The sequence below is a fragment of the Lithobates pipiens genome, unplaced genomic scaffold (assembly GCF_037356315.1).
Source record: "Lithobates pipiens isolate NorthernLeopardFrog02 unplaced genomic scaffold, aLitPip1_a1.2 Scaffold_19, whole genome shotgun sequence".
Lineage (NCBI taxonomy): Eukaryota > Metazoa > Chordata > Amphibia > Anura > Ranidae > Lithobates > Lithobates pipiens.
Window position 1 is genome coordinate 593,702,925 of NW_027507764.1, and position 15,303 is coordinate 593,718,227.

At 51.3% G+C, this 15,303-nt stretch overlaps 1 protein-coding gene across 1 annotated transcript; it reads left to right on the top strand.

Annotated features, from left to right (window-relative positions):
• The first annotated feature begins 3,000 nt into the window (after positions 1-3,000).
• On the top strand, positions 3,001-14,162 carry LOC143997796 (uncharacterized). Its single transcript, XM_077493601.1, has 3 exons — positions 3,001-3,875; positions 11,745-11,816; positions 11,929-14,162. Exons 1-3 carry the CDS (start codon positions 3,035-3,037, stop codon positions 13,059-13,061), a joined length of 2,046 nt encoding a protein of 681 aa, XP_077349727.1. The 5' UTR covers positions 3,001-3,034; the 3' UTR covers positions 13,062-14,162.
• Positions 14,163-15,303: the final 1,141 nt, after the last annotated feature.

The window sequence follows — 15,303 nt, forward strand, 5'->3', positions numbered from 1 at the left end:
CCTGACTTTTCCCTAATGCCTCAACCGAACCATCTGACGCTCCAACATAACCATCTGACTTTTTCTTGACCCCCCCGTCATGATCACTTCACCCTGACCACCCAACATGGTCATGTTTTGGGGTCAGATGGTCATCTACTCCTCCCTCACCCCAACATAACCATCTGACCTCACACTAACACATAACCATAACCACAACCACACAATCTACTGCTCTCCCCCCCCCCCCCCCAACATGATCACCTGACTCCAACATATCCATCTACTCCTCCCTCACCCCAACATAACCATCTGACCTCACACTAACACATAACCACCTGACCACAACCACACAATCTACTGCTCTCCCCCCCCCCCCCCCCCCCCAACATGATCACCTGACTCCAACATATCCATCTACTCCTCCCTCACCCCAACATAACCATCTGACCTCACCCTAACACATAACCACCTGACCACAACCACACAATCTACTGCTCCTCCCCCCCCCCCCCCCCCAACATGATCACCTGACTCCAGCATATCCATCTACTCCTCCCTCGCCCCAATATCATCCCTTGACCCCGACATAACCATCTTCTCCTCTTTCAACATAACACCCCAACATAACCACCTGACCTTTTCTTGACTCCAGCATGGCCAACTGAATCCTCTCTGACCACAACATATCCATCTTCTCCCTCACACCAACATAACCATCTGACTCCTCCTTGACCAACTCCTTCAAAACCCCCCCAAACACCCTAATGCCGATATGCTCACCTGACCTCAACACCCCAACATTATCATCTGACCCCAACATGACCACCCAACTGAACCCTCTCTTACCTTTCCGCAAGCTACTAGAAATTAGAATGTCTCCAAACTCGGAGGCGTAACCCTTAGAATACCCAGCCTTACCCCAATATAAAGCCACTTTCCCCACCCAAAGTTTTACATACCCGAGTTCTGCGTATGAGGAATGGAGGGAAGTATACATCTGGGGGGGGGGGGGGGGGGGAGCGATCATCTTCTGAATACCAATGGATTTCCCCCAGTGTTCTGCAATGTATCCTAACCAGAAATGTGTGTTTAGTTTTGAGAAGGGGGGAGATCCCTGTGATTGACATGTCGGCTCCACCCCTCTACTCGTCGTTGGATCATTGTAAACTCCGAGGGGACTCCTTCTTCAATGGGGACACTCGTATGTCTATAGCTCCTCCATACGCATCACAATAATTATAAGATCTCCTGTTGATCTGCCAACAACTATGTAGCACAGGGTCCTCCCTGATTGGATAGATCAGGGAGGTCCTCCTCATATTACATAGATTTGGTAGATCTAATGTTGATTGTATGGATGTGATGTGATTGGTAACCCTAAGAACGGGTTGCAGTCCCTCACTTGGAGACCTTCCCACTACCTTTTCGGGGCCCAGAAGTGGAGGGGGACTTCCTCGCCTTTTTCCGGGACCCGGAAGTGGAGGGGGACTTCCTCGCCTTTTTCCGGGACCCGGAAGTGGAGGGGGACTTCCTCGCCTTTTCCGGGACCCGGAAGTGGAGGGGGACTTCCTCGCCTTTTTTTCGGGGCCCGGAAGTGGAGGGGGACTTCCTCGCCTTTTTTTCGGGACCCGGAAGTGGAGGGGGACTTCCTCGCCTTTTCCGGGACCCGGAAGTGGAGGGGGACTTCCTCGCCTTTTCCGGGACCCGGAAGTGGAGGGGGACTTCCTCGCCTTTTCCGGGACCCGGAAGTGGAGGGGGACTTCCTCGCCTTTTCCGGGACCCGGAAGTGGAGGGGGACTTCCTCGCCTTTTTTCGGGAACCCGGGAGTGGAGGGGACTTCCTCGCCTTTTTTGGGGGGCAGGGAGTGGAAGGGGACTTCCTCGCCTTTTTTCGGGGGCCTGGAAGTGGAAGGGGACTTCCTCGCCTTTTTTCGGGGGCCTGGAAGTGGAGGGGACTTCCTCGCCTTTTTTCGGGGACCCGGCAGTGGAGGGGACTTCCTCGCCTTTTTTCGGGGACCCGGCAGTGGAGGGGACTTCCTCGCCTTTTTTCGGGAACCCGGAAGTGGAGGGGACTTCCTCGCCTTTTTCCGGGACCCGGGAGTGGAGGGGACTTCCTCGCCTTTTTTCGGGACCCGGAAGTGGAGGGGGACTTCCTCGCCTTTTCCGGGACCCGGAAGTGGAGGGGGACTTCCTCGCCTTTTTTCGGGAACCCGGGAGTGGAGGGGACTTCCTCGCCTTTTTTGGGGGGCAGGGAGTGGAAGGGGACTTCCTCGCCTTTTTTCGGGGGCCTGGAAGTGGAAGGGGACTTCCTCGCCTTTTTTCGGGGGCCTGGAAGTGGAGGGGACTTCCTCGCCTTTTTTCGGGGACCCGGCAGTGGAGGGGACTTCCTCGCCTTTTTTCGGGGACCCGGCAGTGGAGGGGACTTCCTCGCCTTTTTTCGGGAACCCGGAAGTGGAGGGGACTTCCTCGCCTTTTTCCGGGACCCGGGAGTGGAGGGGACTTCCTCGCCTTTTTTCGGGAACCCGGAAGTGGAGGGGGACTTCCTTGCCTCTCCCTTCTTTATACAAAATGTAAAAAAATAACTTTAAAGCTGAACTCCGGAGAATCACTGGAAATGCGGGTGTTTTACATGTATGGGGGAGATGATTTTATTTGCTGCACTTGTGTAGTCGTCGGAGAGCACAAACCGCTGGGAGCCAATCTGAGTGTGATAACCTCTCAGCATGGGTCCATTTGTGTTTGGTGTTGGTCTGAATAAGATTAACCCCCCCCATTTAGAGAGTATGGATTCTCCCTGCCCCCTCAACCAAATGAGTGTCTCCTCACCCTACCTGTCAGGGCCCCCCCCCCCCCCCACCTTCCCCTCTGTAGCATAACATTCCCATCCCTGGTTGTGCACCCCCCACTCTTCTCTCTCGAATGATTGGTTGCCTCTTTTATGGTTCATCTGATTGTATGTTATTTCCTCTCTTCCGGCAGATCTGATTGTCATGGTTGAAGTGTGATACCCACCCTTCCCCATCCCCCCCACCCCCACCCCCCCAGCTGCCTCCATGTCTGAGGGAACCGTTCCCACCCGTAGAATCGGCACCCGAGCCGCGGTTCGCCAGGAGAACTCGGCCATGGCGGAGTCTGAAGCCACCACCACCACCACAGTCGCCACCACCACCTCAGAGACCTCCTCTTCCCAGACTGCTCCCCCCTCAGAGTCACCAAAGTTGGAGATCAAGGTGGTCCCGAAAGAGGAACCTATGCCAGAACCCGTGGTGACCCCCACTATGCCGTTGACAACGCCTGTGACCACGGCAGCCACAGTGACACTAGTGACCACACCGGTACCGGTCTCCACTCCCCAGACCTCCACCCCCACCATCACCACCCCTGCCTCCACCATCACCACCCCCGCCTCCACCATCACCACCCCCGCCATCACCGCTGTCCAGGTGAAGGACGCTCTGTTGCTCCAGCCACTGGGGCCGAGTCCCTTCACTGGCCGGAAACGAAAAGCCAATTTCTCCAACGAGGAGACTGAGACGCTGGTGAAGTACGTGGTCAAACATTTCAGCGCTCTTTACGGCTCGGAGGCGCTCCGCACCGAGTCCACCCGCAGGAACCAGAGGCGCAGCCAGCTGTGGAATCAGATCCAGAAACATGTCAACGAACTCGGTTACACCCCCCGCAGCATCGATGACCTCAAACACAAGTGGCGGGACCTCCGCCTGGAGGTGAAGAGGAAGATCACCCATCGCAAAACCGGCAACAAGGCGCCCACGCCCCCCGGAGTCACCCCAATCATAGACACTAAACTCACCCCATTGGAGGAACAGGTGGCCTCCACCATCGGACATCACTGCTCGCTGGATGGAGAACAAGAGGGCCTCTACATCGAGCCGGGTGAGTGAGCGTCTGGGAGACGGACCCATTCCGCTCCCGTGTCTCCTACCTCCCCCTCCATTCCCTGTAATAGAAGAGGTATTACAGTGGGGAAATAATGGTGTGATTGTGTAAGTTTTGCCCACTTACATAGAAATGAAGGGACTATCGTTTTTATCAGAGGGGTATTTTATATGATGGAGACAGAATATCAACCAAAAATCCAGAAAATGCACATGATTTAAAAGGAGTTGCAATTCAGTGAGTAAAATAAGTATTTGATCCCCAAGCAGAACATGACTTAGTACCCGGTGGAGAAACCCTTGTTGGTGATCACAGAGGTCAGACGTTTCTTGTAGGTGGTGATCAGGTTTGCACATCTCAGGAGGCATTTTGGTCCTCTCTTCGCTACAGATCTTCTCTAAAGCTTTAAGGTTTCTTAGCAACTGGTTTCAGTTCCGCCACACATTTTCTATAGGATTAAGGTCTGGAGATTGGCTAGGCCACTCCATGACCTCAATGTGCTTCTTCTTGAGCCACTCCTTTGTTGCCTTGGCGGTATGTTTTGGGTCATTGTCATGCTGGAAGACCCATCCATGACCCATCTTCAGTGTTCTGGCTGAGGGAAGAAGGTTCTCATCCAAGATTTTACAATACATGGCCCCAGGGGTGTCGGGAGGGGGGGGGGGGGCCTAGGGGGGGCTGAAGCCCCGAATGTGACCCCCCTAGAGTCCAGAGTGTCAGCTCTGCAGGGTCTCCATTGCTAGCCCTGAGCGCCCGGACCAATCTGATGCCGAGCACCGCCGAGGGCCATAGCAGGTCCCGCCTTCTGGAGCCTGTACATCTATGATGGACATCCCACTGGTCCAATGCCGGGACCGCGGGACGTGTGACGTCCATCATAGGCGCTGTTGGATCCAGAAGGCGGGAATTACAAAGCGGCTGCCGCGCCACATCCCCGCTTGGCGCTAGGGCGAGCCGCTCTCCTCTCCTCCTCGGAGGACTGGCTGCTGTGACACCGCACACCACGGCTGAGGTAGGTAAATGTCAGTGTATGTGTAGGTAGGCCAGGCAAGTCAGTGTAGGTAGGTCACTACCGTTAGTGTATGTAGGTCAGTGTATGTAAATGTCCAGTGTATGTAGGTCAGGCAGGTGATTGTAGGTAGGTCACTATCGGTGTAGGTAGGTCAGTGTAGGTAGGTCACTATCAGTGTATGTAGGTCAGGCAGGTGATTGTAGGTAGGTCACTATTGGTGTAGGTAGGTCACTATCAGTGTATGTAGGTCACTACCGTCAGTGTCACAGGCCAGCCAAAAAAACCTGCGTCACGTACAACACCCCCCCCCCCCCCGTTTCCGGCCTTGGACTTCTGGTCCCCTGGTCCTTTTGCCACCTAGCATTGCCCCTGCATGGCCCCGTCCATTGGCCCCTCAATGCGGCAAAGTCGGCCTGTACTTTTTGGCAGAAAAATGGCCCCAAAGCATCATGTTTCCACCTCGGTGTGACTGTAGGGACGGTGTTCTTGGGGTCACAGTCACCATTTTTCTTCCTCCAAACACGGCGAGGTGAGTTGATGTCAGAGGTGAATTTTGGTCTCATCTGACCACAGAACTTTCTCCCCGATCCTTCTCTGAATCATTTAGATGTTCATTGGCATCTTGAGGAGGGGGACTCACTGTGTTTGGAGATAGAAAAATGTTGACTATGACCCTAAGAAACCCCCATCCCTACAGCTTTGGGGCTGTTCCTCTGCTAAAGGCCAACTTTGCCACATTGAGGGACCATGTATTGTAAGATCTTGGAGGAGAACCTTCTTCCCTCATCCAGAACACTGAAGATGGGTCATGGATGGGTCTTCCAGCATCACAATGACCCAAAACATACCGCCAAGGCAACAAAGGAGTGCCTCAAGAAGAAGCACATTACGGTCATGGAGGGGCCTGGCCAATCTCCAGACCTTAATCCTAATAGAAAATGTATGGAGGAGCTGAAACTTCGAGTTAGCAAGAAACCTTCAAGATTTACAGAAGATCTGTAGAGAAGAGAGGAGAAAATCCCTCCTGAGATGTGTGGAAACCTCATCACCACCTACAAGAAACGTCTGACCTCTGTGATCACCAACAAGGGCTTCTCCACCGAGTACTAATGGGATCAAATACTTATTTTACTCACTGAACTCCATTTATAACATTTGTATTGTGTTTTTCTGGATTTGTGGTTGATATTCTCTCTCCATCATATAAAATACACCTCTGATAACAATGATAGACCCTTCATTTCTATGTAAGTGGGCAAAACTTACACAATCTGCAGGGGAGACGATCGTTATTCCCCCCCCCCCCCCCTCTGTTGTCTCCTCTCCATTCCCTGTAATAGAAGAGGTACTATACTCTCCTCTCCGGTGTCCCGTGTCGCCCACCTCCCCTCCAGTCTCTGTAAGACCCCTTTCACACTGGGATGGCGTTAGCACTAAAGTTCCGGTTAGCGCCGCTTTTTCGCCCACTAGCGGGCGGCTTTTAACTCCAAAAAGTATTAAAAACGACAGTTTTGTGGCGCTTTGAAAACGTTGCCAATTGATTCTGGTGGGCGGGGGTGTTGGGAGCACTGTATACCGCGCTCCTAAATGGCCCCAAAGATGCTGCTTGCAGGGACTTTTTCTAACGTCCTACAAGTGCCCCGCCCAGGTGTGAAAGCGCCCATTGCAATGAATGAGAGGCAGTTTACGGGGTGCTAAAACACCTGAAACGACCTCAGTGTGAAAGGGGGTCTTGTAGAACAGATATTTTACTCACTGGTGTCTCCTCCCTCCCCCCTCCATTCTCCGTAATAGAAGAGGTGTTATACCCCCCCCCCCCATTCTCTGTTATAGAAGAGGTATTATACCCCCCTCTCCTGTGTCTCCTCCCCCCCCCCCCCCCCCCCCCCTCCATTCTCTGTTATAGAAGAGGTGTTATACCCCCCTCTCCGGTGTCTCCTCCCTCCCCTCCATTCTCTGTAATAGAAGGTCTATACAATGGAGAAAATGATCGTCTCCCCTACAGATTGTGTAAGTTTTTTTTGCCCACCTACAAAGAAATGAAGGGTCTATCATTTCTATCATAGGTGTATTTTATATGATATGAGACAGGAATATTAACCAAAAATCCAGAAAAAAAATACATGATAAAAAATGTTATAAATTGCGTGGTGGTTCGGTGAGTAAAATAAGTATTTGATCTCCCAAGCAAAACATCATTTAGTAGTCGGTGGAGAAACCCTTGTTGGCGAGCGCAGGGGCGAAGGTACAGGGGATTTGCGATTGTGACCTCCTGAAATCCAGTCTTCCCACCCAGTTTTGAAGCCAGAATATGGCAGAACTCCATTCCACCATCTCCAGATCTCGCCTTCCACTCCCGCTCCCCCTTGTGAACATGTAACAGATCCCCGCACACACTCATGGGGGAGGCCTGGTCTCCCCGCAAGGCAGCGCTGCCTACACAGGGTGTTCCTGGGGCTGCGTACACAAGGAGTAACTAGAGCCGGGCAAGTTGGGGAGGGGGGCGTGTTGCGCACTGTGCAAAGAGCGCCCCTGAGCCCTGTGCGCGTGCCGCGCCCCTGAGCCCTGTGCGCGTGCCGCGCCCCTGAGCGAGCGGCCCTGCGCCCTGTACAGGGGGCGTGGCTCCTGGACGTTGTATTTAGTGCATCCCATATACAACCGGCCCTTTGAGGGCAACCATACTTCTAATGTGGCCCCGTGATGAAATTGCGTTCGACACCCCCTGATCTACAGTGTGTAGTGAATGGGTATGCTGTGTGCTCAGTATATGTGGTGAGATCCTGCTGATCTCTGTATAAGTACTGTCCACAGTCTGCATGTGATAGTGTGGGCACAATGTGATGTATAAAAGTGGGCACAGAATATAATCCATATAGGATGTGTATAGTGGGTATAATACATCTACATGATGTACGTGTTCAGTATAGACACCCTGTGATGCATAGCAATGGGCACAGAATAAATATATATTTATGCATGGAAGAGTATTTGCTCCCCTGCTGATTTTGTATGTTTGCCTGCTGTCAAAGAAACGATCGGTCTATAATTTTATTGGTCGGTTTATTATAACAGTGAGAGACAGAATAACAACAAAAATATCCAGAGAAACACATTTCAAAAAAGTTCTACATTTATTTGCATTTTAGTGAGTGAAATAAATATTTGATGACTTAAAATACTGAATACTGCAGCTGCTGACTTTTAAAATAATGACACTTACCCGCCCAGCGCGCCCGCGATGTCGGCACCCCAAAGCCGATCTCTCGATCGTCTCTCGGGTGCTGCCGCCGCCATCTTGGGTATGGGAATCAGGAAGTGGAGCCTTGCGGCTTCATTTCCCGGTTCCCTACTGCGCATGCGTGAGTCGCACTGCGCAATAAGGACGGTCCCCGCTGTCTCTGGGATCCGTGTGTTTCCCAGCAGGCAGCGGGGGGACCTTTGGAAAGGGGCGTAGATTCTGCGGAAAGGGGTGTAGATTCTGCGGAAAGGGGCGTACCTTCTGCAGATATCTATGCCGAAAGTGGGTGCAGATGCCTGTACTGTACAGGTACCTGCACCCCCCTCCCCCCTGAAAGGTGCCAATTGTGGCGCCGGAGGGGGGGGGGAGGGTTCCAATGAGGTGGACCTCCACTTTAGTAGTTGGTGGAGAAACCCTTGTTGGTGATCAGAGGTCAGACATTTCTTGTAGGTGGTGATGAGGTTTGCACACATCTCAGGAGGGTTTTTGCTCCTCTCTTCTCTACAGATCTTCTATAAATCCTGAAAGTTTCTTGGCCGTCTCTTGGCAACTTAAAGCTTCAGCTCCCTCCATACATTTTTCTATAGGATTAAGGTCTGGAGACTGGCTAGGCCACTCCATGACCGTAATGTGCTTCTTCTTGAGCCACTCCTTTGTTGCCTTTGGCGGTATGTTTTGGGTCATTGTCATGCTGGAAGACCCATCCATGACCCATCTTCAGTGTTCTGGGTGAGGGAAGAAGGTTCTCATCCAAGATTTTACAATACGTGGCCCCTCAATGCGGCAAAGTCGGCCTGTACCTTTATCAGAGAAACAGCCCCAAAGCCTCATGTTCCCACCTCCATGTGTGACTGTAGGGATGGAGTTCTCGGGTCATAGTCAGAAATTTTCTTCAAACACGGCGAGTCGAGTTAATGCCAAAGAACCCAATTTTGGTCTCATCTGACCACAGCACTTTCTCCCCGATCCTTCTTTCTCTGAATTATTTAGATCAGGCTTTCTCAACCTTTTTAACCCTAGAGGAACCCCAAAAATGTGTGTCTCGAGGAACCCTTCCTGAAAGCAAATCATCAGGGCTCAATGCTCCTTATATTGGTTGTCTATGGGAAGAACGTCCCCCTTAAAGACGGCTAAAAAGATATTTGGAGTCTTGCTGGTGGCTTTGCCAAGTGGTGCTGAACCTCGAACTCTGTAGACATCAAATGGGGGGTTCATCAGCCACAGCTCAAGGAACCCCCTGGCAACCTCTGGAGGAACCCTGGTTGAGAATGGCTGATTTAGATGCTCATTGTCATGACTGTACAGGTCTTCTTGAGGAGGACGACTCGCCATGTTTTGGAGGAAGAAAAATGCGGACTATGACCCTAAGAACACCGTCCCTACAGTCACACAGAGGTGGGAACATGAACACCATCCCTACAGTCACACGGAGGTGGGAACATGAACACCATCCCTACAGTCACACGGAGGTGGGAACATGAACACCATCCCTACAGTCAGCCATAAAGGTGAAAACCTCATGCTTTCTGGTTGTTTCTCTGCTAAATGTACAAGTCGCATTGAGGAGCCAGGAAACCTTCAGGATTTAGAGAAGATCTGTAGAGAAGGAGAAAATTCCTCCTGAGATGTGCGAACCTCATCACCACCTACAAGAAACGTCTGACCTCTGTGATCACCAACAAGGGTTTCTCCACCAACTACTAAGTCATGTTCTGTTTGGATGATACTTATTTTACTCCCTGAACTAGAGGTCGACCGATATATCGGCCGATATTTGCCGTTTTTTAAATAATCGGCATCGGCCGATTGTGCTGATAAAAAGCCGATTCTACAGCGGGACTTTGAAATGACTTCTGTATAGAAGTGAGTGTGAGTTGCCTGAGTCGTCATAGCAACACTTTCCTCCTCTCTGGGCTGCCAAGAAAAGAAATAAATGATACAATGTTTACACTTCTGAATGAATGAAATCATCTCTGTGTGTAGAAGTTCTCAGTTTAACCATTTAAAGACTAAATCTTTTCTGACACTTGTTGCTTACAAGTAAAAATCCTGTATTTTCTGCCAGAAAATCACTTAGACCCCCCAAAAATGATATATATTTTTTTAGCAGAGATCCTAGGGAATAAAATAGCGGTTGTTGCAATATTTTATGTCACATGGCATTTGCACAGAGGTCTTTCAAATGCATTTTTTTGGGAAAAAAATACACTATTTAAAAAATAAAAATAAAAAAAAAACAGTAAAGTTAGCCCATTTTTTTTTTTTTGTCCAAAAGTTTTGACTACCCGTTTTTTATTTAATATATAGTTTTTTTTTTTTTTTTTTTATCTAAATCATACATACAAGTAAACTGATTGGAGGTTTGTTTTGTTTAATAAATGTTTAACTGTAAGAAATTTTCTGTATCACTAATGAAGGCGGCTTTCACACTGGAGCGGGCAGGCTTTGATGGTAAAACGCAAGTTTTAGCGGCTCTTTACCATCATTTTAGCGGTGCTATTTGGCTGCTAGTGGGGCACATATAACCCAGCTAGCGGCCAAGGAAGAGGTTAAATGCGCCCATGAAGCACCGCTGCCAAATCGCATTGCATGCGCTTCGGCAGTGGTGCCCATTCATATCAATGGGCAGGAGTGGTGGGGGAGGGGTATACACCACTCCAAACGTGCCGCTTGCAAGACTTTTTTTTTTTTTTTTAAGATCCTGCCAGCGCATCGCCTCAGTGTGACAGCGCTCTGTCTTTCACACAGACTGCAGGGGAGCCATTTTGCAGGCACTTTACAGGCGCTATTTTTAGCCCAAAAGCGCCTTAAAACGCCACAGTGGGAAAGGTGTGTTGGATCAAGGGGGATTCAAAATAAATAAGTAAAATAAAATCGGCCTAACATATCGGCCCAAAAAAATCGGCATCATATATCGGCTATCGGCCGCCATGATTTCTAAATATCAGCATCGGCCAGAGAAAAACCCATATCGGTCGACCTCTACCCTGAACTCCATTTATAAGAATTGTATTGTGTGTGTGGTTTTTTTTTTTTTTTATTATTTTTTTTTTTTTTTTTGGGGGGGGTGTTCTGGATTTTTGGTTGTGTTTTTTGTTTATGTTTGGGGGTTCTGGATTTTTGGTTGACATTCTTTCTCTATCAAAATACACCTATGATGATAAAATTATTTATAGACCCTTCGTTTCTTTGTAAGTGGGAAAACTTACACAATCTGCAGGGGATCTGATCATTGTTTCCCCCCCCCATGGTATACGCTCCTCTCCGGTGTCTACCTTCCATTCTCTGTAATATAAGAGGTATTCTACTCTCCTCTCTGGTGTCCCGTGTCTCCTACCTTCCCTCCATTCCTACTTTGTTGAGATGGGGGTACCTTCAGGGTAGTTGGGGGGGGGGATCCAGTCCAGTGGTGGTGTGGAGCCGACAATTTGTGCCATTTCCCATGGCTGTTGAGGGGGTCCCTGTGTAGTACCAGATCCTGCGGATACCCTGGCGTGAGCCCCTTTGCTGCCCCCTGTATGTGAGACTGTCCAGTTGCATTATGGGAGAACTGTGTGCTAACTGTATGGATATGTCACAGAATTTCAGTTTCTGACTTGTCTTCTCTGTCTCGCAGGTGTCCCCCGACAGTCCATATTTTTCAACTGCAGAGGTTCCCCTGGGGCCCCAATGTCTGAACTCGGCGCAGGTAGGTACAGGAGTGGGTCGCGGCTGCACGTTGGTGTGTTGGATGATGGGCGGGGTAGATTGGAATTTTTTTTATTTATTTTTTTTGACCATATTTTGTCTTCTGCCCCCAGCGAGCCCCAGACCAAATGCTGAGATCTCTATGATGTCACCGCTGATCAGCACCTCCCCCGCCCAGCTGTCTTTCGTGCTGTCAGAAGACGGGGACAACGAAGAGCAAGAAATGGACGTCACGCCTTCAGCCGCCCAGACCGTCTTTCCGACAGTTGCTCCAGTAGTCACGCCGGCGACGGTCACCATTAAACCTTTCTCAGAGACTTGGTCAACGGTGAAGGATTTGGGCGCCCTGGTGACCACGCAGGGTCTCTTGCCACTCCAACAGACCATTTTGGCGGCCACACAGCAGCTCCTCACTGTGAAGCAAGAAGTGTTAACGGCGCAGCCCGTCATGTTCCCGGCCCGCTGCGAATCCCAGAGCTCCCTCGTCTCCTCCCCCGAGGGATCGGTCTCCAACGCGACCGCCTCCACCGAATGGAACGGAGACAACTCGGCGGCGGTCTGCGGCGATGCTGAGATGGTGAAGCTGAAAGTGGAGGAGGAGGACGAAGAAGAGGGCGACAGCCAGGATGTGGGGAAGCATTCTCCCCTGCCAGAGAGTCAAGACGAGTGGGAGGGGCAATCGGCGTCTCCGCAGCCCAGTGACAACGCAGTGGAGGACTCTCTACCTTCCACCACTTCCCAGGATGGCGATCCACCTTCTGGCACCGACCTTCCCACCAATGGGGACTGCTCCTGCGAGGCCGGCGACGGCAAAGATGAGGTGAAGGCCAAGATGCAGCGGCTGTTGGAGCTGGAGGAGCGCTGGGACCGGATGTACGACCAGGAGCTCGGCATCTGGGAGGAGGAAAGGGTCCGGCAGCAGCAACAGCGCTCGCAGGACAGAGAGCTGCAGCAACAGCTGCTCACCGTGCTGACGGACATTCGTGACGAGCTGCGGCAGCTCAGGCAAGAGAGAGCCGCCGTCCGTCAGAACCAAACCGCTGCTAACAGCTCGCCGCTGCCGACCACCAAGGTGGAGGAACCTGAAAGTCCTAAAGCTACTCCCGAAACCCCCAAGGCAGCTGCCGAGCCGCGTACCCCCCCATCCTCCATAGGCAAGCGCAGGGGGCGCCCGCGGCTCGTCAAACCGGCCCCCGAGCCCGTGCGCCCCATCCGGCCGGCTCCAGGATCTTCCTCCAAAAGCTGAGCTTGGCCCTCCCGCCCCTTTTAGACTTTGCTTGGCTGCAGAGATTATAATCCCCCCCCCCTTCCCGACCTGTAAGGGGGAGGGGGAGGAAACAACACTGGAAAGAGGAGGGAGTATCATCCCAATGAACTGTCCTGCTAGATTCAGACTGCATAGATATCCTTTTGTCCGCGAGAATTTCCAACCGTGAAGGAGGCGGCCCCTTAGTCACGTGACCTCAGGCTGTGCGCCACTCTGGGAAATCTAAGGGGTGTTTTTGTAAAGATTTTGGGGGGGGGGGGGATGATGGGGAAATATAAAATATAGTTCTATTTTTCTGATATCCTTTTTAGTTGCGAGCCTTAAACCGATTTATCAATTTTTCCCTTCGCTCTTTTCCTGGAAGTGGAAGCTGATAGGCCGCGGGAGGGTGATGAATTATTTTTAGTGAGATGCCGCGGGAGGCTGATGAATTCTTATTTTCCATAGCGGGAATGAAGTGTATGTTCTGTAGAAGTCACTGTTCTGTTTTTTTGTACGGAGACCGAACGCTAAAGAAGAGCGTCCTAGATTATTATTATTTTTTTTTTTGTTTTATGATGAATTCCCGATCCAAAGCACGTCCCAACAGGGGCCCGATCTTCACTTGCTGGCTTCGCTCCTGGGACCACAGCGCATGAAATAAAGGGGACAGGCCGGGGCGGGGCGGGGTCGGATGTTTCCGGTGACTGGACCTTTTATGCTTTTCATGCAATAAATGAAATGTTTTATGAAACGCGGTTCCTGCTTCTTGTGACGCAAACGCACACCTTGGTTGATGAACATTCACATATTTAACCTGCTTACGACTGCCCAACATATGTGCGGCGGCAAAAGGGGTGAGCTTTGACACCCGCACATGCGCAGCTTGGGAGGCTTAAAGAAAATCCACCAAAAAAAGTCCATATTGGCCGCAACGCGTCAGTTGGGGCTGTGTCATCACCATGTCAGGCGGAACTCCGTGGGGGGTTTTAAAACCTTTCCCCTGACAGTAACAGGAGTACTTTACAATGTAAAGATGATGTCTATCATGATAATAGAAGTGAAACTTTTTATTCAATAAATATGTGGCCTATTACACTATGAGCACGCCCTTTTCTCTGGGGGTACATCGTTACTGTCATTTTTTTTTTTTTCCTTTCCAGGAAAGGAAGTTAAGTAATTGATACAATTTTCTATTTTCCTGCCCCCCCCCCCCCCCCCCTTGTACCCCCACCTTCCTGGGTGGACCTTGTTCTATACATGAGGTCAAAAAACAGATTTTGGATAAACCAGGGCTCACAGGTACTTCCTATAGCTACACTTGTGTTTTCATTCTCCCATCTCCCCTTCCCTCTCTTCTCCTCCAGCATCCTCCCCCTTCCCTCTCTTCTCCTCCAGCATCCTCCCCCTTCCCTCTCTTCCTCCTCCAGCATCCTCCCCCTTCCCTCTCTTCCTCCTCCAGCATCCTCCCCCTTCCCTCTCTTGCTCCTCCAGCATCCTCCCCCTTCCCTCTCTTGCTCCTCCAGCATCCTCCCCCTTCCCTCTCTTCTCCTCCAGCATCCTCCCCCTTCCCTCTCTTCTCCTCCAGCATCCTCCCCCTTCCCTCTCTTCTCCTCCAGCATCCTCCCCCTTCCCTCTCTTCCCCCTCCATCATCCTCCCCCTTCCCTCTCTTCCCCCTCCATCATCCTCCCCTTCCCTCTCTTCCCCTCCAGCATCCTCCCCTTCCCTCTCTTCTCCTCCAGCATCCTCCCCTTCCCTCTCTTCCCCTCCAGCATCCTCCCCTTCCCTCTCTTCCCCTCCAGCATCCTCCCCTTCCCTCTCTTCTCCTCCAGCATCCTCCCCTTCCCTCTCTTCTCCTCCAGCATCCTCCCCTTCCCTCTCTTCCCCTCCAGCATCCTCCCCTTCCCTCTCTTCCCCTCCAGCATCCTCCCCTTCCCTCTCTTCTCCTCCAGCATCCTCCCCTTCCCTCTCTTCTCCTCCAGCATCCTCCCCTTCCCTCTCTTGCCCCTCCAGCATCCTCCCCTTCCCTCTCTTGCCCCTCCAGCATCCTCCCCTACCTCTCCCCCCTGCAGCAGAGGGACCTGGTATAGCACGCTATGGCAGTCCATTGTTCCCTTCCTCCAGCCCCCATAATGGTAAGTCTGTACCACCATACGATGAGGCTGGGGGAAGAGCCCACAGCACACTGATCATATACTGTGCAGGCTTCAATGCAAACATTCAATGAATGTTTTTGTGTTT